Genomic DNA, 24965 nt, shown 5'->3' with positions numbered 1-24965 from the left:
AGGAGGCCCTGCAGCATGAATTGGACTGCTCACTTGACCTGTCATAAAGCAGAGCCACAGCCTAAAAACACATCTTCAGAATTCAGTGAACCTATATTATCAAGAGAAGGAAGAGCAAGATACGATCAGATCTTTTTAGTCCCACGTCAAGTAAGGACTGGACATGACCTCTTATAGTGTCTTCTCATCTTCCTATCCTAAGAACAAATATCCCCCACCCCAACCTAGAGAAATAGCCATCTCTTTGTCAAAACTGATTGGATCATGGCTATATAACCCACAAAGGGTTAGGCTAATTAGATTCTCTTTTTTAAAAAAGCATTATTGATAAAATGGGCACGTGACACACACTGTAATCTCAGGACTTGGGAGATGAAGGCAAGAGAATCAGTAGTTCAAGGCCAGTTCTGGCTAATATAGGTATAATGTTTTTGTGCACTGTGTAATATTAATATTACCCTTGTGTTATTCAAATGCTGATCTCTCTGCCTTCACATCTTGTTTCAATCCAGGCACAACATTGTAATGCTTATACCAAGAATCTCCTGTCTCAAGTTTGTGTGAACAAGTCTTACCATTTATTCTCTGCCTGGTCAATAAATGCTGATCACCTAATGGCTGGGCACAATAGAGAATAGGGCAGGATGCCCACCAACCAGAGGGGGGAGCGAGGGAAAGGGGGAGACTGATCAGCCCGAAGGGTAGAGGAATGGGAGCCATGAGGAAGGCATCCACAAAGAGATCACAGGAACACTGAAGCCCAAAGCCCAGAGAGCCAGATCAATCAATAACATCAATCAATAATGTGCAAGTATTACGGGATAGGGCTGGGAGGTGGTCGGATTAACATAGGAGGTTAAGGAAGATCATTTAACTGCTCAGCTATTGAGGTATAGTTTTAAATAAATCTTGGTTTCTCTGTAGGTTTATTGGGGACTAGCATAAGGTAAAGAAGTATAGCCACCGGTTTAATTTACTGCATTTATATTAAGAATAATTCATTTATAGGCTACATAGAGAGTTTGAAGTCAGATTGGACTGCATGAAACCCTGTCTCAAAAAACAAGAAAAGTTTACTGAAGTAAACTCCATATACCATTTTAAGTGCAGTCAATGCTTCTCAGGACAGCCCCCAAAACCATGTCTCCACTCCACAACAGCCCTGCCTACCACCTCACACCTCACTTACCATGCAGATATATCCCTGGGAAGCTTGGGAAAAGCCAGACATGACAGGTTGCCAAAAGATAAAGGTATAGACCTGTAACCTTGCTGGAGAGGTTGAGGCAGAAAGATTACAGACTCAAGATGTTGCTCTCTCTGAACTCCAGACCCCTGACCACAGCTGTCCTAACATCTCTGATTATCCACAGGGGACACTCACAGGACTGGGCTAAAAAGCAGTCTATCATAAGGGGGAGAGAGGGTGCTGGAAGCAGTGGAGGATCTGCAGTACACGCCCTCCCCCAGAAGGATAAACAAGCAGCTAACAGTTGCTAGGGAGGGAGGACCCTTCTTGGGCAGCATAGTGACCAGTAAGATGTCCACACTCTGTGTAACCCCTCAGCCATGATCCTGAGAGTTACCCCAACTCAACTCATTGGTCCACCAAGCTCCGCTTGCATGAAGTCATTTCGTTGGTCTATCATTGGTGCCCTACCTGGGGTAAACAGACCCCTGTTCACAGCTCCCCAAGAAAGGTTAATGCAATACAAGGCCAGTCTGGGCAACTTAATGAGATATTGTGTCACATTTTACAAAGTAAAAAGAACAAAGTTAGAGATGTGGCACCTTGGTTAAGAGCACTGGCTGCTCTTCTAAAGGACCTGAGTTCAATTCCCAGCACCCACAAAACTCACAACCACCTATAACTCCAGTACCAGGAGATCCTATGCCGTCTTCTGGGCTCTGCCCATGTACACACACACACACACACACACACACACACACACACACACACACATACACATACACACTTAAAATATTTTTGAGCCGGGCGGTGGTGGCGCACGCCTTTAATCCCAGCACTTGGGAGGCAGAGGCAGGCGGATTTCTGAGTTCGAGAGTTCGAGGCTAGCCTGGTCTACAGAGTGAGTTCCAGGACAGCCAGGGCTACACAGAGAAACCCTGTCTCGAAAAAAAACAAATAAAATAAAATAAAATAAAATAAAATATTTTTGAAATAAAATCAGGGTCATTAAGATTGCTCATGGATAAAGGCACTTGTTGCCACACCTGAGAGGCTGAATTCAGTCACAAGAATCCACATGGTGAAAGAACAACTTGGCTCCAGCAAGCTGTCCTCTGACTGTCGCAGGAGTGCTATGGCATGTGCCCCTCTTCCCCACCTACAAAATAAAGTAAATTAAAAAGGGCTGGAGAGAGCTCAGTGGGAGAGCGCTTGCCTAGGATGGGAGAGCCATATACAAGCTCCTGGGTTCAATTCCTAGCACCACCAACAAAATAAAGCAAAACAAAAGGAAATGAAGCCCGGACTTCCGCGTACCGCTTAAACAACCTGCCCTGAACTGGGTCCCACCGGTGCACACACCGTGCTCCACAGTGAACTCATCATCCTGCCCCAGATCAAGAACAGCTTTAGAAACCAAGAATGCCTCGTGGCCTCTCTGGCCTCAACTCTGTGGCGAGACTAAAATCTAGCCCCAAGCCCTGCACACCAACCTCAAATCTTTCTGGAACTGACAGACCAAATGGAAGGAAGGCCTTCTATTCTGACCCTACCCCCTTACAGGCCAACCCTCAAGTCTGGTTGGTTTTCCCTGGCACCTGTACCAAGGGAGGTCAACACTGGCAACCAGATGGTTCATTTTAGCCAGATTAGAGCAGGGAGGACCAGAGGAGCATGTTGAACTGCGTGCATTCATGCGTGCATGCATGCATGTGTGCATTCTGCTAAATGAACCCAGGGCTTTGCGTGTTTCTGCTGAACCTTTGCACAAATTTCCATGCACAACCTAATCCACATGTGGCAGAAAAAATATCTTCAGTAGTAATCAATGCTTTTTTTTCTTCTAGAATTTTCTTCTTTTTCAATTCATTCAATTGGAGCAAACCCAAGGGAGGAGTGCACATGGAAAGTTCTTAAAGTTGGGTAAGACTCAAGAGAAAAAAGAGAGGATAATGATCAAATAGTCCACAGAACAGAAAGGGGAAAAGAGTGAGGGGTAAGGGAAGGGAGGACAGCAGCTTCAAGACAGGGGGGCCTCTGTTCACCCTCCCCACATAGGCCAGCAACCGCCTGTCAGACCTAGGCCTTCAGTGCCCAGGCCCGAGACTTGTGGTGTGGAAGTCTCAGGGAGCCCCCAGGCTGGGTTCACCAGGATGACCAGTCAGTTACAGATGACTCAATGGCCGGCTGATCCCACACACATGCCAATGATGTTTGAAGAGGTTCTAGGGCTGCAGAGATGGCTCCGTGGTTTGGCTCTTCCAGAGGACCCAAGTTTGATTCCCAGAACCCACATGATGTCTCATAACTATCCAAAACTCCACTGCCAGGAAATCCTACACCTCTGCAGACACCAGACACACATGGGGTACACAGACACACGTGCAGGCAAAATACTCATACACATAGAATGAAATAGCAATAATCTTAAAAGGAGGTTAGGGCATCACATCATAGTTTTTCAAATAGATGGATAATGTCAGAAAGATGCCCTCTAGGCATTGGGGCTTCACATAAAAATGTAAATAATAGAAAATTCATCTTTCTTATCAATAAATGTGTGGCCTGAAGGTCATAGCCACTAGTCACATTGCCACCACGTTGTCCCTGATTCTACCAATCATGCCTCTGCCTTTCCCTGGACATCCCAGGACTCAAGAGGCCCATGTAGACTCCTCCAGTGCAGAAGCCCCTTCAGCCAAGCCTGGAACCTGCAGTACACAGCATCCAACTGTTACATACAACATGGACAGACCAAGTCTCAGGGTGCAAGGAACTTGAATCTGTTGTCATTTCTGACCTCTAAAGAATTGAAAGAGGCTACTTACTTGACCTTCAGACCCGCCAACATGGTCTTGTCGATCCTGCCAAGAGAAATGAAAGGGCTTCAGTCAGTGTGGGGATGCAGGCTCTCATCTGCATCTGTCTTACAGGGAAAGCTGTTACAAGACAAATTTTCTTCCAGTGCAGGAAAGGAAGTCTCAGTTCTATGAGAAACTGGACCACACATACTTATATGGGAAGCTTTCCTGGATGGCTTTAACTGTTAACCTGATACAATTAAAAACTAATTAGAAAGAGAAACTCAGCTGAGGAATTACTTAGATTAGCTTGGCTTGTGAGCATTTCTCTGGAAAATGGCTTTGATTGATAATTGATGTAGGAAGCATCAGCCCACTGTGGGCAGCACTATAACCTAGGCAGGAAGTCCTGAACTGTATAAGGAAGTTAGCTGAGGACTGAAAAGATGGCTCAGCAGTTAAACATACATATTGTTCTTCCAGAAACTCATGTTTAGTTCCCAGGGCCCACACTGGGGGTTTACACCACCTACACCTCCAGATCCAAGAACATCTAACACTCTGTGGGAACCTGCATTCATATGCACATACCCTCCCCCAACAGGCACATACATATCATTAAAAATAAAACAAAAATAATTATGCCTAAGCCTGCCGGCCAGCCAGCCAGAGGCAGCATCCCTCATGGTTCCCGCCATGCTTCTTTGACTGTGAAATGAGTTCCTTGGTCCGAGATAACGCTGTGTGCAGCAGCAAGCCAGCCTGCCTTCATGTTCCTGCCTTGACTTCTTTCGGTGATCCTTTCTCCCCTAAAGGTGCTCTTGTCAGGGTGTTGTCACGGCAGCAAAGATGAAACTGGAGCAGAAAGGTACCAGGATGCTCTGCATTTTAGAGATGGAAACTAGGCTTCAAAGGAATAAAATCTCTGGTCAGATCTGACTCTAGACCAGGGTGACCCTTGAATACACCTCATGCTGTGGTGACCTCCCCAACCATAAAATTATCTTCATTTCTACTTCTTAACTGTAATTTTCCTACTGTTATAAATCATACTGTGAATATTTTCGGAGATGGAAGTTTGCCAAAGGGGTCTCAACCCACACGTTGAGAACCGGTGCTCTAGAACTCTCAATATTCTGTGTAGATGCCACAGGAGATACAAGCACCCTGGCCACAGGAATACGCCTGTCTCAGCCAGGTCAGAAGCCAACAGCAGACTAAGGAGAGCCGCAGGTTGGTTACAGCTGGGGGCAGGGAAGAGCACGTTGGCTGCAGAGGCACAGCAGCGCTCCCCGGCCCTGCCTGCACCTCCTTCTCTGGCAAAGGAGGCAGTGTGTGAGGTTCTATTTTTACCCCCACATATGCCAGCCCTTATGGCTGGAAACGGAGGTCCCTTCCCCCATCGGAGACACAGTGGGCCATGTTCTCCTTGCAGAAGTCTTTTATTGACCAGAGGTCACTTCACCCGTGTCACCATTGTGACTGGTGCCAGCACCATCCCTTAATAGTCATCACCACCCAAGTCACTTCCATAACCAATGTCACCACTGTCACTGACAGTGTCATCACCACCTTGTCACCATCACACCAGTGTCAGAACCGTCACTAGCAATCAGCATCTAAGTCACATGACAACATTAGTCACTCCAGTCCCCACTTCATATCACACCAGTGTCACTACCATTACAATGTCATCAACACCTGTCACAACCCCATCACAACCAGTGTCATCACCACCATGCCCAGTTTCACCACTACCACTATGTCATCACCTGAATCACCATCAATATCAGTGTCTCCCCAGAGCCACCACCACCTTCAATGTCACCATCACCACCATTGTCCCCACCACCATCAGTGTTACTATCATCAGTGCCACTACCCTACCCTCACCAGTACCTCTAAGATGCTTGGCACCCTGAAAGTTCACTCAGGCCCCAGCCTGCCCAGTTCCTTCCCACAGGCAGACTCTCAGGGGAAAAAAGGCAGAGAGGCAAGGGGTCTACACAGCGAGTGTGTAGATGCCCAGACATCCCAGGCTGGCATTCACCTCTGGGCTGTGCTAGAGCTCCCCAGTAGAGAGCAGGATCCCCTTTCTCTGAGGATCCTCCAGTATCTCATCTCAGTCCCTAACAGCAAAACCAGCTATAATACCAGGGCATGTGGCTTCTGTCCCTCTCTGTCCCTTCCTCAGGCCCTACCTGGGCTCTTTCCTTACAGTTTCCACCTTGAAGGCAGGCCCTTCTGCCCTCCCATTCAACCTAACAGACCCCCATATCCATGCAGTTGTCAGAATCCCCCCTGCTCTGCCGTCACACTCATAGCCAGAGCCACCCAATGAAAACAAGTCCATACATCCTACATCTTCCCGAGGAATCTCTTAATTCTTCTCACAGTCCTCTGCTACAGCAGGGATCCCCACTGACATCTGGGGAAAGTGAGGCCCAGAGTGGAAAGCCTGTGCTCTCAGAGCTCCCCAGTAGTTGAGGTGGAGGCAGCTCTTAAGTCCCGCCCTCCTATGTGCCCTCCCAACCTCTGCCTGGTTAGACAGGCATCCTCACCACAGCAGACCATGCTGGTCCCTGTGCCCACATCTGTCCCATGCAGCAGCCTGTCCACCAGGGTTCCCAAGCTATAGTGTGGCCCTAGGAGCTTGGAGTTTGGGCAAGGCTGTGAGGCAGGGGCTGGTCCTTTCAGGAAGCCAAGTCCCCAGCTCCTCTGTCCCCTGAAGCACCCCACTCATTTTACCATGACCGCATTGATGGCACTGGCTCTCTGCCTTGACTACAAATGGAGCCTTTGGAACTCCATCTGAGATCAACCTCGCTGTCTGGACCTGGGATCCAGAATTCCATACCCTCAGTCAGCTGCATCCCCTCCCAGCTGCCAGCTGTGGTCAGATGATCACTACACTGCAGTCCAGCCCTCTTTCCTAACCTAACTCTATGAAAAGTCCTTCGTATCACTCCAGACTCAATGGGTCTCACCCCATCATAGCATTGGAAACACCCCAGTTATCCCAATAGCATCTGCTAAGTATATTCGACATACAGGGGGTTGGGGGGAGTCCTTACTCCCCTGGTGAGTGAATAGAATCGGACCTGTCACCCAAGAATCCAGTTTAGTGGACAATGTGGCTAACACATAGAGTTCCTTGGACTAGGTCACTCTCCCCACTGCTGTCTTTGCCTCTGAGGCAGCTGTGGGTGACACACTTGTGTCACCTCCCTCAACTGGCCAGGTTTAAACCATCAGCCAGCTTTGTTTGGGGGCTCTAGAGCAATCTGATGCACAGAATTACTACTTGTGAGGGTCTAGACAAAAAAAAAATCAAAACAGTAGTGACTGGGAAGAGAGTTTAACTATTAAAGTGCCTACTTTGTAAGCTCAATACCTGAGCTGGAGCCCTGGAAGATACATTAAAAAAAAAAAAAAAAAAAAAGTCAGGGGTGAGGGCACACACTATTAACCCAGTGCTGGGGAGGCAGAGAAGAGGGGAGCTCCTGGGCTCTCCGGCTAGCCAGCCTAGGCTAGTCAATGAGGACCAAACCAATGAGAGAGCCTGTCCCAAACGTAAAAGAATAAATAAATGGACTCTTCGTGTTTGGCTGCTTGAAGAGCACCACCATCCATCATGAATGACACAGGAACTACCAGGAACAGGAAACCCACCGCCAACCATCTACTTCAGAGGCTGCCCTTCAATCTAGGAAGGCAACAGTACCTAAGACAGAAATCCAGGGAAAACTAGCCAACGTGTAAGACCGCACCAGATGTCTTCTTTGTATTTGGATTCAGAACGTGTTTGGGTGATAGTGAGACAACCGGCTTAGGCAGGATTCGTGGTTCCCTGGGTTATGCAAACAAAAAAGAAAAATAAAGTGACAGAGCCTTGCAAGACTAGGGGGCAGGGAAGAACTCAAGTAAACAAAAGGAAGGACTGTGCAAGAGGAAGGTCGGGAGACCACAAGGCCAGAGCTGGTATCCCAAGGGAGGGGGAGCATGGACAACAGCTAAAGGAGCAGAGATTCTGTAGTGACTCAACCTGCCATGGTCACGTGGTCACGTACATCCCTATGGAGAGGACTAACAGACTGACAGCTTTAACAACGAATCAACAAACCAAGGAATGACACCTGAAGGTGTCTTTTGATCTCAACATATCTGTTCACTCACACACATGTGTGCCTGCACACACAAACCTGGATAAATTAAACACTGGATAAATTAAAACACAGACTAAGACCTAAGCCTTGCAAAGCAAGCTCTCTGATGACAGGCCCTCTGCATGAGCCACACTTCACAGGTGAGTCTGGGAGAACAAGATCCCATTACCCAAGCCCTGGCCTGCAGTGATCCCAGGCTAACGTCACACACCCCTCCCAGAGCAGGAAGCAGACTGTGTGAATCAAACCCAGACCCTCCATCAGGACAATAGTCCTTACCCCAGCACTGGGGATAGCCTGTGAGCAGACACCACCCTACCACCCTAGCATCCTCTTATCTTCACTGTCCCATCTGCCAAGCAGAGTGACCAGAATCCCTTCCTGCAAGAGAATGGATGGCAAAGAGTTCTCAAAGAGGGGAAAAAGAAAAGACCAAGCCAGGAGACAATCAATGACTGGAAAAACAAAGCCCATCACCTCCCAAAAACCTTCTGTGTCTCCCCAACCTTCCTGTCAGCCCCACCAATGCCAACCATCATTCCAGTCAGGACCCCAGACACCCTCAGTGTGACAAAGCCCTAGGCCCAGGAGCTGAGTGGAAACTGATAAGGAGAGCCATTAGGCTGCACTCCCAGCTGGGCTGCATACAGCTGCTGAGGTGAGACAAGCCTTTGACTTCAGACCCTACTTTCTGCATCTGGGAAGACAGACAGCTTAGAGGCAAAAGGTGCCTAAGAGCAAAAGGCTGGATGCAGGGCTGGATGGAGCAAAAGTGGGTCAGAAAGAATGGCAAACTTTAAAGACATATCTGCCCCAACTCTCACAACCCACCTAGAGAGGAGGTGGCCCACAGGTATCCTGACATAGACTCATGACAGCCCAGTAGGAGCAAACATAGATACAGGATACCAGGGGAGAAAGGTAGGTACTTGCTCTGAAACAGAGAACACATGTGGTCACACTCAAAGACATGTTTATCCAGCCAGGCACATAGCACAGATAGATTACAGTCACATCACACTTGCACACATACACACACGAATAACCACAGATACACATACACATATAGGAGCTCACACTAGCATGGGCATACACATTGAACTGCAGGTGCTCACTCACACCCACACACACTTCCAGCCACCCTGACCTTCTGGATCTCTTGCAGACCTTGCTTCTGACAGTGAGGCAGAGCTTGGGCTCCGATGTCCCTCTCAGGATCCTCCAAGTCTACCTGGCATCTGAAAGTGCTTCCCACAGACTCAGGTGCCAGGCACAACCTGAGTCCTGCTCCCCAGCTACCCAGTGAGACCCCTTCTCCAAGTCCACTCTCATCTCTGCCATAACCCCTTCTGTCACCCACCATCCAAAGCCCCCAAAGGAGACGCTGCGCTTCCTGCCAAACATGGTCTCAGCTGTACAGCTGTAGAACCCTGGGTCCCAGAGAAGTCCCTGGGGCTTCTTAGAGAAAGAGCTGAGAAGCAGCAGGGCGGCAGCCCACAGGGTGGGGCGCCAAGCAGGGCACCTCCCTTTTCGCCTGTCCCCCTAAGTTGAGCTTCCTGTGGGTGAGGCTCCATGGCCTAGAGGTGTGTCCTGTACTCCAGGAGGCACCACAGCAGGCAGGGAGGTCACAAAGGGCAGCTTCCCCACACCCAGAGGAACCCACAGCTCCGGAAGGGGCTCAGCCAGCAGATTGCACCACAGCCCCATTTGGCAGCTGGCCCTACACTGCCCCAGCTTCCTGGAAACCAAAGGAGGCCCAAGGATTCCCATACCCTTGCCTGAGAGAGAAGGGACCCATCTGAAAGTCTCAAAAGACCCTTCACATCAACTCCCAGATGTCCAGAACAGAGAATTTGCTGTTCCCCAATGCTCAGTACACACTCAAAAAAACACTACACAGAAATAGTTGCATGCATCAGTACACACAGACATAAGTATACATCCACATATGTCAGCACAGAAAAAGCACACATAGTCACCTGCACACGTACACATGCATATGCATATGCATATATATATATATATATATATATATATATATATATATATACCGAGGACACACAGGTCTACTCAGGCATGGGGATACTCACATTCAATCACTAGAGATACTCACATGTCCACTGTGCAAGTAGAGTAACCCAGACTTTTACAGAGATGAGGGCATTCATCTCATTTACCTACAGACACCCATCTAGACACATGAACATGCAGATGGGTGTTCGTGAGCACACAGGAATAGCCACATCCACACACTCAGAATGTTCATATGCCTAGAATTATTTATTTCATCACATATATGTATGTACACACACACACACTAAACTGCACTTCTTGGCCTCTTAAGGATCTAGACCAAGCTGGGAACACTTCCCTGATTCCTGTAGGCAGAAGTAGGAGGTAAGACAAGTAAATTCATCTTTTCAGTGGGAAACATTGGCTAGTTCTCATAGCCGCCCGCACCAGTGCTAAGGCAGTGATGTTCTCTGGTAACAGCCCCTTTGATCTCAGACTCTACAGACTGTAGGTTGGGTGGTCCTGGATGGCAAGCAATGAAGAAGGACATGAAGCTGCTCTAGTTGCCTCCAGTGACCTGTGACCACTCTAAAGACCACTGTGGCTCCCAATAGAAGCCCTAACATCCTCGGTTCAAGCTATCCCTTATGCTCACTTGTAGCCCAGAAAGGAAGGTTTAACCACAGTGAGTTCAGACCTTGCTGGCTTCCTACTGGACACTTACTCCAGCAAGCAACTCCTGCAGTTCATCCCTGAACCCATCTCACACCAGGAGATCCACAACAGGTACCAAGGACACTCTGGGGGCCCCACTTGCCCTGTTTCCCTTTAATCTCCTTCAGAGAGAAAAATATGTGTACTCAGTGAGTCCCATGGTCAGGAGTGATTCCAGTCTGGGCTGGCCAGCCCAGCATCTACTCTACTGGCCCCAGCAACCTCAGATACCTAAGTAGACACTAAGATACACCCACAAATGCCTCCATCTCTCTTCCATCATTTCCTAAGCTCCAGGAGAGAAGACTGGGGCTATGAGGAGTACAGGGGACCGAAGCCCACCTGTAGGAAGATGGCAGAGAAAACGGGCACACAGAGATCAAGCTTATTTTTTAATTCCGTGTGTGTGTGTGTGTGTGTGTGTGTGTGTGTGTGTGCTCACACAGGTGAGCACACGAGTAAGTGGCCATGTGTGTGTGTGGAGGCCAGAGGATGCTCTTAGGTATCAATCCTCAGAAATACCATTGTCCTCTTTTGAAACAGGGTCTCTCATTGGCCCGAATCACACCAATTATGCTAAGCTTGCTGGCCAGCAAGCCCCAGGTATCCATCCCCCTGTCCCTGTCTCAGTAGGGTTAGGAGTATAAATGCACAGCATCATGCCTGGCTTTTTATACATGCACCTCACCGGTGCCAGAGACTGAACTCAGGTCCTCAAGTTTGCAAGGCAGGCACTTTGCCTACTGAGTCATCTCCCCAGCCCAGGAATCAAGTTTTAAGAGCATTGTCTGAGTTCCTATCCAGCTATGTCAGAAGCCAATGACCCACTATGAACTGGATCTTTCTTCTCTTCTCCTCTCCTCTTCCCTCCTCTGTCTCACCACTGAGAAGGTCCTGAGAAAAAGCTTTAATGAGCAAGACAACAAACAGCCCATCTATTAGCTCTGCCGGCTTCCTTAGCCAAGTCTGAGATTTGCAGCAGGCCGCCAAGCAACCTCACTGGGTACAAAAGCTCCAGGGTGAGCTAGACAGTTTCCAGGGTGGTTGGGGTAGGTAACAAGTGAGTCTACTGAGAACAGAATACCTCGTGCAAATGTCTCCATTCTCATCAGTTAGCAGGAGCTGAAGGCGAGCACACATCAGTATGTTTTCATGTACATGTTAAAGAAAGAGTGGTGTGACAGTTGCCCCAGACTTGGGCACACCCCATCACCCACATGCACCATGTGTGAACACTGCCCATCACACCTATGCAAGGGGAAGAGACAGTTGACAGAGGCTCTTATAATAGGTCTCCAGGTCCAAGGAAACATGGAAGTTTGAGGTCACCTGAACCAAGTGTTCCAGAGTCAAGTAGGACACAGGTCCAGCCCCAAACAGCTGCAGAGCATGAGGGCGGTGACAGGGTGGATTGCAGGCCTGAGGCCAGGCTAATCTCTGTCCTCTAGTCTCCAACTCCTGGGAGTCACAAAGCGCACTGGTAAGACTCAGCCAACCCTCCATGAAGCAACGGCATCCTGGGGCACTGGTAGGGAGGAGACCTGGAACATCCTACATTCCTCAAGGACATCTGGACCAGGGATGTGGAGAGGCCAGAAGAACCTAAAGTCCCTTCAGCCCCGTAGTAAAAACCTCGACAGAGGGAAGCTCCTTTGTGAATGACTCCACCAAGTACCAGAGCTCTGGAGGCAGGTGAGAGCCATTCTGGAGCTATCTGTGTTAGCCCCTGCTGAGCCCTCAGGCTCCCAAGCTCTGAAGATAGGTGACCCTAGCCAGGTCCCTTAACCTCTCTGGTCTCTTCTCTGTCATACAGGAAGGATGCTACCAACCTCACACTGTTATGGATGAACAAAAATGCTTGGCACAGGTTATGAGAACCACTATAATTATCACCTATTGTGACTCCGCCCCCTGCCTCAGTCCCTTTCAGCTTCCGGCCCCCACTTATTCTGCCCTTTTTTGTTCCTCTTCTGTGGGGTGGGCAGAAGGAGGCCACCCAGCTCTCTGGGAAAGATTGTGAGCCAAGTGAAAAGGGAAGCACTGTGTGAGCCTGCCCAGCCTGCCTGCCCCCACCCACTCACCCACCACAACCTCCACTGATGAGAACAAACCAGAGCCAAGGGAACACCCATTTCTGGAAGATCACTATAAGCCAGCACTGATCTAACCACCTAGCTTGGCTAGGCCAAATACCAGCCACTGAGAAAAAGACTGGAATGCAGAATTTATGTAGCACCCATTGTACAGAATGAAAGACTAAGACCTTGAAAGCAATGTATGGCTCATGATGGAACAGTAATGATATGGGAGAGAGCAAGTACTAAGCCCTCCTAGCTCCTGCCCAGATGGGCTCCATCCCTCCCTAGCAGGATCCTAGACACACACACACACACACACACACACACACACACACACACACGTCTACTTTGGGTCACATATTACAAGGTCCAGCATTCCTGGTGGACCCTGTGGGTATTCCTAGGGGACCATCGTAAGAGACAATTGTCAGGGCCCCAGCTTTGGGCGGAGCTCCAAGCAACTCACCCACCCATAGGCGTTCTCATAAACGGAACTGGAGAGCGACCTGAGACTGGAGGGCAACCCAGCAGCAGGCCCTCCCTCCACTGTGTCCCCAGGATCCCCAGGACAGGAGGAAAGGAAGGGGCAGTGTAGTCATCTGCTTGAGCAGCTCAGACCTTGTAGCTATTGATATTTTAAAATGAGGACTACACAGTGAGACAAGCTCCTTCCTGGGCGAAGAGATGGGCAGTCACCGGAAGTTCCTGGAAATAGATGCCCCTAAAGAAGAAGCACTGAGCGGACCAACCATTCTGCCCTGCCCCACGTCATGAGCAGCAGGCTGAGCTGGGTAGCTCAGATCTCATCTCCACTTTCTCATCTTCCACTGTAAGCAAATTATTTCTTCTTCTGGGGCATCTGTTTACCTTCATCAAACTGCCCTTTACTCCCTTCCCAGGCTAGATGAGGACAGAAGCAGAGAAAGACACAGATCTCTAGGGAAATGTAGGTCACTTCCCTGTGTGCCTTTCTAGGGGCCAGGGCTGCCTGTCCCATTGCACAAGTTCAGAAGATGATGACAGAGACAACTGCAAGAGACCACTTGTGAAAACGAGGCTACAAGAGCAAGACTCATTCACGCTTTGATTGCACAGTTCCTTCCTATCTGTTCAGGACAGCTGGCCTGCCAAGGGAGGTGCCATAGTGGACAGCAGTGGGCTACAGAAGTGAGAGATCCCACCACAAACATCTCAAAATAACAATAAGGCAACATTTTTTGCTAATCAGACAACAATTACTTTTAAAACAAGCTAATAAAAGAAGCCATCACTTTAGAGGCTAGGGGGTGTAGTTTGTCAGCAGAGCACTTTCAAGGCAGGAGGGCTGTGAGTTTGAGTTGAAAGCCAGCTTGGAGTATATAATAAGTGATGAACCAAACTGGACTATGTAGCAATACCATGGCTCAAGAAAGAAAGGGCTATCTGGTTTACCATTCAGAAGTAGAGCCAGAGAATGGTCCCCAGATGACTCTGATCCAGTAAGAAATTCTGGAGTGACATTCACTAGAGCATTTCCATCATCAGTGATGGCCCTGTTGGCTCTCAGTAGACTTGAACACCAGGGACTTCCCTGGAGGGACTTCTCACTAAAGATCATACTTCTAGGTCTTTGTCTTCCACCTGCTCACTCCATCCAGCTAAACCCTCCCTAGGTCTCTTCTAGCATTTGGCTACATTGCTCACCAGGATGAGGCAGAAGGTACACACTTGTGCCCTCTATGTACAATTTCTGGTAGTGCAAGGAGAACGTGGGATGTCATGTTTCCTTTTCTAGGAAGGCAGCCATATTGCCTCTGGCAAAACGGAGAAAGGGATGGAAAGAAAGAACCTTCAGTGTTGCAACAAGGACACCATGTGTGAGAATGATTGGTCCCAGCCTGGGTTCCAACACTAAATGTAGCCATGGAGAAAATACTTCAACTCCCCAACCTGGGCCTTTTAGCTATAAAGAATAAGAATAAATTTAGTTCTTTCTTTCTTCCCTTCATTCTTTGTTTCTTACCTTTTCCTTTGAGACAGATCCTTGCTAAGTTGACCAGACTAATAGTGAACCAGCAAGTCTCAGCTCCACCAAGTAGCTAACCAGGCCCAATTTGTTCCATGCTTGAAACAGAATCTCATTATGCAGCCTAGGCTGGCCTGCCCTTGCAATCTTCCTGCCTCAGTCTCCTGAGTCGTGGAATCAAGGTGTGTGCTATCACATCTGCCAGTGTAAATCATTTCTTGAGAACTTCTGATGAACCAGGAAAGCCCAAGTTCCTTTTTCCCACTTAATCCTTATCACAACTATATGCACTTTCCTAATAACAATAAGAGAAGCATCAACATCCTGGGCCAGGACAGGCAAGCTGGGCAGGAGGACCATTCCCTGGCAGATGAACGTGAACCCCAGTGAAGGCAGGTGGCTGAGACAGAAGGAGAGCCAGGGAGCTTGCCCAGACACTAACCGGGGTGGGGGCTGCAGCTCAAAAGCAGTACATTCATGATCAGTTCACTTGATTTTCTTGCATAAAGATGGAGGTGCTGTTGGGGCTCAACCCACACCCAGGCCCAGAGTGTATCTCGAGCCCCACCCTCATGGCGTCACGTAGAAGAGAACAAGGCTAACTTGGAAAGATTAAACAAGCTGAGACAGAAAAGGCCTTTTCCAGGCCAGGAATGCAGTTCAGTTGGTGGAGTCCTTGCCTAGCACACACAAAAATCTAGATTTGTATCTCAGCACCACATAAACTGTGTGTGATAGTGTGTGCCTGCAGTCTTGGCACTCAGGAGGTAGGGGCAAGAGGATCAGAATTTTAAGGTCATCTTCAGCTACACAGTGAACTTGAGACCAGCCTAGGTTTAGACAAGACCTTGTCTCAAAGAAGAGGAGGAGGAGGGAAGAGTGAGAAAATACGGAGGAGAGGAAAAAAGGAGAAGGAGGAAGGGAAGATGATGAGGAGAAGGTGGGTAGAAGGAGAGGAAAGGAAAGAAGGAGGAGGAGAAAAAGGAGGAAAAGGAGGAGGAGGAAGAAGGGGAGGGGAGCTGGAAAGATAGTTCAGTGGATAAAGTGCTTGCCTGGAAAGCATGAGAATCTGAGTTCATTCCCCAGAACTATATTTTGGGAAAAACAAAAATTAAAAACATGGTGATGTGTGCTTGTAATCTCAGGGCTGAGGTAGGGACAGATCCCTAGGGCAAGTCAGCCTAGCCTACTTGATTAGTCCAGGCCCTTTCACAAAGGAAAAATAATAATAATAAAATGGATGACACTCAAGGAATAAAACAAGAGGTGAGGTTGACCCCTACCCTCTACACATTTGTATATAGCTGCATGTACATTCACACGTCTTGTGTACCTGTACACACATGAGCATGCACGTGTACACAAAGAAAAAATGCCTTTTCCATTCAAGTTTCTCCTCTTCCCTCTACAAGCCCCATCTTTAGAAGAGCTCTTCTACACAACAGCCTCACTTAGCAGATGGGGAAACTGAGGCACAGAGAGACTAAGTTATATGCTCAAGGTCAAGAGCTGTGGCAAAACGTGTGTGTGACTCTGTACCTTGGAAATCATGCTATACCACTTCCAGAGCTCGGTAAAGCAAGGTAAAACCTCATGGTTTTCTTGGGATGCTTGCCCCTTCACCCAACCACCATGCTGGGCAAAAGCATAAACTAGCACACAAAAAGAAAGCATAAATACACATGAGGAGAGGAGCCATGTGTGACACCAAACCAAGTGCCAGACATGAGCAATGAAGCCTAAACCTTAAATCACCCAGATGACACTAGGTAGAGAAGATATGAGTGTTCCTTGGGGAGCCCTGTCCAAACTGCAGATTTATGGGCAAAATAAATGCCAGCATTATTGTAAGCCATACACTTCTGGTAACTAATATGCTGTATTAGATCACTAGAGAAGCAGCAGAGCCTGAATTTTAACCAATCAAGCTGGCTCTCAAGGTGTTTCTGCAGCATGCCCTGATGTGCAAGAGGCCATGCAGAAGAAGGGGCTAGATACAGAGGCAGAGGTCAGAGGCACGCCTAACCAGTCACTAGCTCATTATTGATCAAATGTTTCAGGGTTTTATTGTTGATTTGGTTGGTTTTGGGAGATGTTTTTGTTTGTTAGGTTGGTTGGTCAGTTGGTTGGTTGATTATTTTTGGTTCATTTTTCAATCCTTACTGTGTTCTGGGTTTTGGGAGATGTTTTTGGTTGGTTGGTTGGTTGGTTGGTCAGTTGGTTGGTTGATTATTTTTGGTTCATTTTTCAATCCTTACTGTGTTCTGGGCTCTGCTAGTTCTGAGAAGGTTTGGGAAAATAGATTGATACACCCATGCCCTAATGGGCAGTGAAGAGGCAGGATAACTTCAGGCAGGTGTATATAGTAGATCGGTATGATTTACAGGGGACCGGTTGGCCAGGGAGGCCTGCTTCAGTGGCATAACCCTGAAGGCCCTACCTGAAGGAGAAATGACAGAGAAGAGGTGGACACAAAGAGTGAGAGATGTAGGAAGCAGTGTCAAGGACAAACCCAAGCGAGCGAGCGCAGGTTCCAGCTCCACCCCTTCCCACCCGTGATCTTGGGGAAGCAACCTCCACAAGGAAACAGCAATGAGACACTACTTCTTAGGACTGTCATCCCCACAGGTAAGGATTGTTCCAGGGAATAACTGAGCTGACACATGTAGAGCATGTGGCCAGAGCCCAGCACAGGAAGACCTATATACCAATAATTACAATTTGAATTCTGCAGAGACCAAGACCCCAGCAGGAAGCCCAAGGACCCAGAGACCACTTTGTTTCCTGTCAAAGAACCATACTAACCAAAGATATTAAAGAAGAGTATGCACAGGGGTCAGAGAGCCTGCCACCTGCAGCATAGGTGACAAGAACTGGAGTATGTCAGGGTGAAAGAAGGAACGTGCCTCACCAGTGGAAAATAATACACAGAACCTTCCACTTACCCCTACATCCATTCTGAGTCATCTCCCCACCCAAGCCCCTCCTCCCCGCAGAGTTCAGGAGGATGGGGCTGGAGACTGGACTCTCCCTCTCCAGGCACCATCCTAAAGGCATTGGACACCCACACATCCCAACAGGGAGACGCAGCTGTCTCAAGGCAAGAGGGAGGACAAGGTAAGGAAAGCCAGTGAGAGGGCAGAACTAGGTGGGGGAGGGGGGACACACAGGGAGCTTCAAGAAGGGCAGAAACCCTGCTGGGGTAAAGTATTACCTGCCATCACACTCTCCAGGACCCTGGAGAGCGTCCAGCGGGTCGCTGACGTTCATACAAAGGTACACAGAACAAGCAGGGTGCAGGTAGTGACGTGCCAGGAGCCACAGAGATGTCTATACATTGATCCAATTACAAGACCTCCAGAACACACAATGGCACCCAGTATAGATCTGTACACACACACACACACACACACACACACCTCAGTCCTCTTGCCTGCCTGTCACTCTCCTCCTACTCTGGTTCACTTCCAGCCACTGACCCTGGATGTACCAAGGTCCTGCAGGTGACTCTGCCTGATGCCATCTGCTGATCCAGATCTGATAAATCCCATCCAGCCTATCGTGACCAAAGAAGAAAACTCTCCATTCTGTATCTAAATCAGTGTATGGAGGAGAGGTGACCTGATCTTAAGAGAAAAGTGCATATCAAGAACCAGAGCCTGGGCAAAGCAGGATCAGCCCAGCCTCTGCCATAGGCTCAGGTCTCCAAGCCCAAGCCTGGCTTTGGCGTTCCATCTGCCTTCGAAGCCGTGGCTGCTTTGCAACATGAACAGATGGGCAGGAAAACCCTTATCCATATCTGGATGCCCTAAAGAGTGATAGCAAACAAAGAAAGCAGATGTGTTCACGCACACACACACACACACACACACACACACACACACACGGACAGAATGACAGGAAAGATCAGGCATGAAACAGAATTTCCCACTGGAGAGAGATCAAAGCCCTGACAGAGATGAGGAATGGATGGGTACAGCAGCATCAGCTTTTTTTTTTTAACTAAACTTATTAGAACAAAAGCCACCCTCAATTGTAGAAGTCAGACTTGTCTTTAAATGACTGCTGAACCTCCCCAGCCTGTATGGGGTGTGACCTTGACTGTAGACAGAGAGATGGAGGCACTGACCTTTGTAATGTCAGCCTGAGCCGTCTGTGCACGAGCAGGAGGCAGCTGGATACGTCCCTACAGCGTGACCTCTCCTAGAGGGAGTGCCACGTTGCTTAGAGATGGGAAAGGGTAAGGCTACCAGGGCCACCTGGTACCATGGTAACAGGCCCTGGCTAAGGCACATCCACAACTTCTTTAGCAGATCATGACAGGACCTAAGTGTTTACAGATGGCACCTCCCCTGTCAAAGAGAGTGTGACAGCCCAGAAGGAGCAGTAAGCACATGGGAAAGAAAAGTGAGGAGGCTGAAGGGGCCAGACCCTGACATATGAAGTCTGCTTGGCTCATGTTCTAGGACTCCCCAAGTAACTTTCAACAGTTCCTTCCCTGCCCTGCTACCACCATCCCTCTCCCTCAGGCCCTGCTTGTACTATGTCCCAGACACCTCTAACTCTGGGTACCAAGGCTAACAACTCACTGTCCAGCCTTGTGCTCCAGCATTTTGGCTACCTCCTGCCAGTCTGCTATATCTCCTGCCTTGTCTGCAATTTCTCTAGGCTTCCTCCACCCCCTGCCCTGTCCTTTCCTGACTACAGCCCAGACCAGTGCCCACGACCATCTGCCATCCCCAAATGCAAGCATCCACTCCTCCTTCAAGCACCTGCTTCCAAGTGACTGCTCTCTCGTCCTTCCCTGCCCACTCTGGGGCTCCTGCACCCTCCTGGGTATCATTGGTTCCAATTCTCAAACTGTGAACCAGATCTATTCCAGCCTGGGGAACTGGGCCACGGCCCCAGAGGCACCAACAAGAACAGAAGTCTGAAAAAAAAAAAAAAAGCCGGGCAGTGGTGGTGCACGCCTTTAATCCCAGCACTTGGGAGGCAGAGGCAGGCGGATTTCTGAGTTCGAGGCCAGCCTGGTCTACAGAGTGAGTTCCAGGACACCCAGAGCTACACAGAGAAACCCTGTCTCGAAAAAAAAAAAAAAAAAAAAAACAAGAACAGAAGTCTGGCCCTTGAGCCTCAGATTCCACAACTAGGAAGGGTCTGAGGGGTTGTCTACACTGTCTCATCCACAGAAGTGGATGAGAATCTGTACCACCAGACCCTGCTGCCTTCCCAACTGCTCATAACTATTCCGTCAGTAATGCCATTAGCCAGATACTAAAAAATCTAATAAAGAGCCAGACGTTCCAGCCTGAAATCCCAGCACTTGGGAGGTGGAAGGAGAAGGATCTGGAGTTCAAGGTTAGACTGGTTTACATGAGACTGCCTCAAAAAAAATTTTTTTTCCAACAAAGGCTGGCACAGAGATGTCTTCCTACAATCTCAGCTATTTGGGGAACTGAGGCATGGAGATCATGGAGCTGTACAGCAAGATCTTGTCTCAAAAAAAAAAAAAAGTCAAGCCAGGAATGGTGGCAAATGCCTTTACTCCCAGTACTTGGGAAGCAGAGGCAGGTGGAACTCTGGTCTACAAAGTGAGTTCCAGGACAACCCAGTCTAAGCAGAGAAACTCAGTCTCAAAACAAAACAAAACAAAAACAGACAAAAAATCTCCCACAATATCCAGATAAGAAAACTGAGGCTCAAAAACCCTAGGTAAACTTGCCCCAGGTCAGTGTGTGGGATGCCTCAGAGTGTCACTGCCAAGCCTCTTACTCTGCCTCCTACTCCAGCCATCTCCATAATGACCAGTCATTGCCCCTCACCCCAGATTGGAAGTAGCATGTTCTAAGTGCCACACATCAGAACCCAGTGAGGTCACTCCAAGCCCTCTCTGCAGAAGAGGTGTGGGCCCCCACAGAAAACCATTTGAGCTTCACTTGCGTATAATCTAGAAGCATAGGGGAGGAGTTAATGAGCATGGAGCCACCCTTGGGGATCGGGGAACTGCTAATGGTTTCTCTCCCCAGCAGAACAGTTCTGAAATGTATCCCTTAGGCTGCTCCGGAGACCCCCCAGGACAAGAGTGGCAGATGGTAAGGGAAGCCTCTGTGCATTGCTTGCCTTTCCCGTCTGTGTACCCTCTGCCCTCCATCCACTGCCCAGGTAAAACACTGGGGGCAAGCTTTTCTCCCAGGCATCCCTAGAGTAGGGTGTGGGGATGTGCACACAGAGAGCTGGGGATGGGGCAGCAATTCACATCCAGGTCTCAGTGCCAACCAGTTGTCACCAACAGTGTCACCAAAGATAGTAGTTAAGCCTTCATGCTCAGCCAATGAGCCACTCTGCCACCACCATCCATGTCAGGGCCCTTTCCCTTCAAAGTTCCAATCATTCTGACCTCCTGTGACACTGCCACACTTAATCAGATTTGTTTGTTTGTTGCTTTGGGAATTTAGGTTGGGAATCTCTAGCTTTGAGTTTAGGTTTGTGGCCTCTGAGACAGGGTCTCACTTTGCAGCCCAGGCTTGCCTGGAACTCATGGCAATTCTCCTGCCTCAGCCTTTTGAGTGCTGGGATTACAGATATAAGCCACCACACCTCAAAGTGGGTCTTAGAAAAGAGAGAGTGAAAAGCTACGGAGTTGTCACTCACAGGAGGACCTTCTGGGACAGAGACCACTTCCTGTTGAGCTAAGATACCCTGGACTTAGTAGAGCCCCATCAGTTGCCCTGACCCTTGCCAAGGTGAACATCTGCCCCTGCCCAAAACAACCACCACGAAGGCTTCAACATGCCATCCCATCCCAGGCCCCAACCTTCCCCTGCTCCTCAACATCTGGTGAGGGAAGAGAGGCCTGAGGCAGCTTCCAGACACCTGAACAGACACATCCAGTAGATACCCACCCTTAAAGCTGGGAAGCCCAGACCCCTTGCTTAGAGGTAGGTGATGCACAGCCTCTCCCAAGTCCTGAGGGAAATCACTGCCCAAGACCTCACAGGCCCTGAGTCACTCCCAGCCTCCAGGCAGCTGTGCAAGCTTTTCTGTTTATTCCTCGCCCACAGCAGGAGGAACAGAGGGGATGAAAGCCTTCTTCACCAAGGGAAACTGAGACCTATGAGGCTCAAAGGATGGCCGTAATGTCACACGGCATGCCCCACTACAGGCCCAGGACAACCCTAGTAATACCTTTAGTGGAGACCCTGATGGGAGCCATTCAGAAGCTGATTCATGAATTTAGAGCACAAACCCTGGTAGCATGTAAATGCCCTTCAAATTTGGTAAGGGTGAAAGAAAGCTACAGAGGAAAGAAGGGTGCCCCTTACCAGCTCCCAAGTCCAGATATAACAAGTGTAGGCAAAACCAAAGAGAAATCTATAGAGTCTCTCTGTCCTGTAAACAGGACCCCCAACCAGTGGCTGGCACTGCCACACCCACCCAAAGCCTCTAGAAATGAGCATCAGACTGCCAGCTGGCCTTGCCCCGCAGGTCCATGAAAGTCTCTGGACCGACTACCCCAATTCTACCGCCTCTCCCTGGAACAGGAACAAGCTGGCTTGGGGACAGACAGGCTGGGGCTTCTGCTCTTGCCAATAAAAACAAGTCGTCCCTCCCCAAGCTAGCAGCCTAGCTTCAGCATCCTCTTGGGGTTCCTGGGTTCTTTCCTGCTACTGCCACCTGTAAACACCCACGTCTGACCTCCATCTCGGTCAGCGTCTTTACCAGACTCCAACAGGGTGCTAACCAACATCACACACACACACACACACACACACACACACACACACGCCCCTCTTCATGGTGTATATGCTGTGCGGTACCCGCGAACCCGGCAGGGGTTTCTATGGACCCTACCTCCCAAACAGAACCCAATGAGCCTAACTGCTTGGTGCGATGGGCGCGCGGGGCTCACCCGGGCCATCAGTGCCTTGCCAACACACACATCCACTCTCACAGAATCCTCTCCAGCTACACGCTCAGTCACACCCAGGACTCGCGTCCAGATGCAAGCCGGCTGTGAAATTACAACCTAGCCCGGTGCCACTGACCTTCCCACACTCCCGACGTAGACGGAATGTCAATAGTCAGTCCTGCCGGCTCACCCAACGCGCGCGCTAATCGGCGCGGAGTCCACGGCTCTCCATCAGGACCGAGCCCCCTCCTCCTCAGCGCAGGGTTCCCTCGCAGCCCGCCCAGCCGCGTGCACCGTCACCGCGGCGCGCACACGCGCACACCGGCCGGCACAAAGCTGCGCCGGGTCGCCCGCCCGCAGCCGCTCGCACACCTGGCGGGCGCGCTCCCGGCCTACGGAGCGCGCACATGCAGCCTCTGCCCTAGTCCGCTATATCCCGCGCTCCCGCCCCTCTGGGCTGTTCCGAGCTGGGTCCCAAAGGCGCCCACCGCGCAGCTGCGGGAGACCAGGCTTGGGGTACCGCGGGTCCTGAGCGTCGCGCGCCCTGGGGATGATGCTCGCGTCCGCGCTGCCAGGGTATTGCCCCGGGCGGCTCCTCCTGAACAAAGGCGCAGGGTGGGGCAGGCCCTGGGGATCCAGGGGAAAGAAGGGAGAAGCCCACCTGCCAGCAAAGGTTCCTGCAGGACAGGGTGCACGACACTGGGGCACAGAGGTGCTGAAAGATTCCTGGGTTCCTAATGGGACTCTCCTGGAAGCGTGCTATTGGAACTTGGAAGTAGGAGACCTTCAGGGACTGCCGAAAACCCTGAAGCTGACCCCTGCCTGGGACCTGACAACCTACAGCTTTGGTTCATTCCCTTCAGCAGATGCTATCCCATCTTCCACCAAACCAAAAATGCTCCTGAACTTGAAGATGATGAGGGAACGATGTTCCAGACATTCTCTGTAACCCCCACAGCAGGCAGCCTCTGACACTCATCCATTAATGGGAAGCTCATTCCCTGGAGGCAGCACTCAGGCAGCTTAAGCCCGAGAACATCCTTTATTTGCACGGAAATCTTCCTCGGTCCAAACCGTTGGTCACAGCTCATTCTGTTCTGGGCACGATGATCTAGATCATACCTCACACTTGCTGTTTCCTTTGCAGGGATATATTCTTACATCCGTGTCCTGTGCTCCCCTCCCCTAGCTAACACTCTCACTAGCACCTTCTCCATATGGCTGTCCCTTTGTATGGTCCAAGACCTCTTTCCAAGTCCCCATGCAAGTCACTTATTTCCCTGCCCTGTTCTAGACTTCCGAGCGATCTGATCAGCTTGACACACTATCTCCATGTTTGTATGCTTGGTAATGACTGGCCTCTCACACTCGGGCGTGTGTCCCATGTAGTCAGAACCCTTGCCTGGACCACTCTAACCCCAGAACCTGGGCCAGAGCACAATCACAATGTTCAGGGCCAGAAGGAAGTGAGGAAGGCAAGGATGGACAGGCTACCGTCTGGATCCTGAAATGCTAAGTGCTGGGCATTGGAGGTTCTGGCATAGGATCCAGCAGGGGAAAGGAGCTGTCAGTGCCTGTGGAACCAATAGACAGACAGCCTTAGAACAAAGGGCACTTCCTTCCCTTTGAATCCTGTCCCAAGCACTTGAACCCTGAGATTCCAGTGCTGGACAGCAAAGACAGTTCAGGAACTCAAAGCTAACCCTGACCACCTGAGTTTGATACTCAAGACACACATGGTGTAAGGAGAGAATTGAGTCCTGAATGTTGTCCTCAGAGTGCCTCAGGCATGCCATGACACACATGCACACAATGGCACACATGCATACCATCACACACACACACACACACACACACACAACATATAAAAATAAAAACTACAAAAAAAAGAAAAAGGTAAGTGCTTACTTTGGTCAGTATCTGAAACAAGCCACTCAATCAGACCCCTTCAGGAAGCTGCTTGCTGTGTTTTTTTCCTATAAAAATGTCTTAGAGGCCTTTAATCCCAGCACTCAGGAGAACATAAATCTCTTGAGTTCAAGGCCAGCCTGGTCTACATAGTGAATTCCAGGCCAGCAGGGTATCTAATG

General features: G+C 49.5%; 1 protein-coding gene across 2 annotated transcripts in view; it reads right to left on the bottom strand.

The window, feature by feature from the left end:
* Rap1gap2 (RAP1 GTPase activating protein 2) overlaps positions 1-9600 on the bottom strand; it is a 183708-nt gene extending 174108 nt beyond the window's left edge. Inside the window, exons 1-2 of one of the 2 annotated variants that reach the window (XM_028759252.1) lie at positions 9517-9600; positions 4018-4053 (exon numbers count right to left, since the gene is read on the bottom strand). In XM_028759252.1, coding sequence (XP_028615085.1) covers positions 4018-4053; positions 9517-9560 — 80 coding nt within the window. In that variant the 5' untranslated portion in view covers positions 9561-9600. Of the gene's footprint in view, positions 1-4017; positions 4054-7714; positions 7778-9516 lie in introns of those variants that run through there. The other variant, XM_028759253.1, reaches the window with a different exon arrangement.
* Between the last annotated feature and the right edge of the window lie 15365 nt (positions 9601-24965).

The sequence above is a fragment of the Grammomys surdaster genome, unplaced genomic scaffold, assembly GCF_004785775.1.
Source record: "Grammomys surdaster isolate TR1022 unplaced genomic scaffold, NIH_TR_1.0 126278, whole genome shotgun sequence".
Taxonomy (NCBI): domain Eukaryota; kingdom Metazoa; phylum Chordata; class Mammalia; order Rodentia; family Muridae; genus Grammomys; species Grammomys surdaster.
The sequence above is the reverse complement of the archived record's forward strand: the minus strand, read 5'-3'. Positions and strand labels throughout refer to the sequence as shown.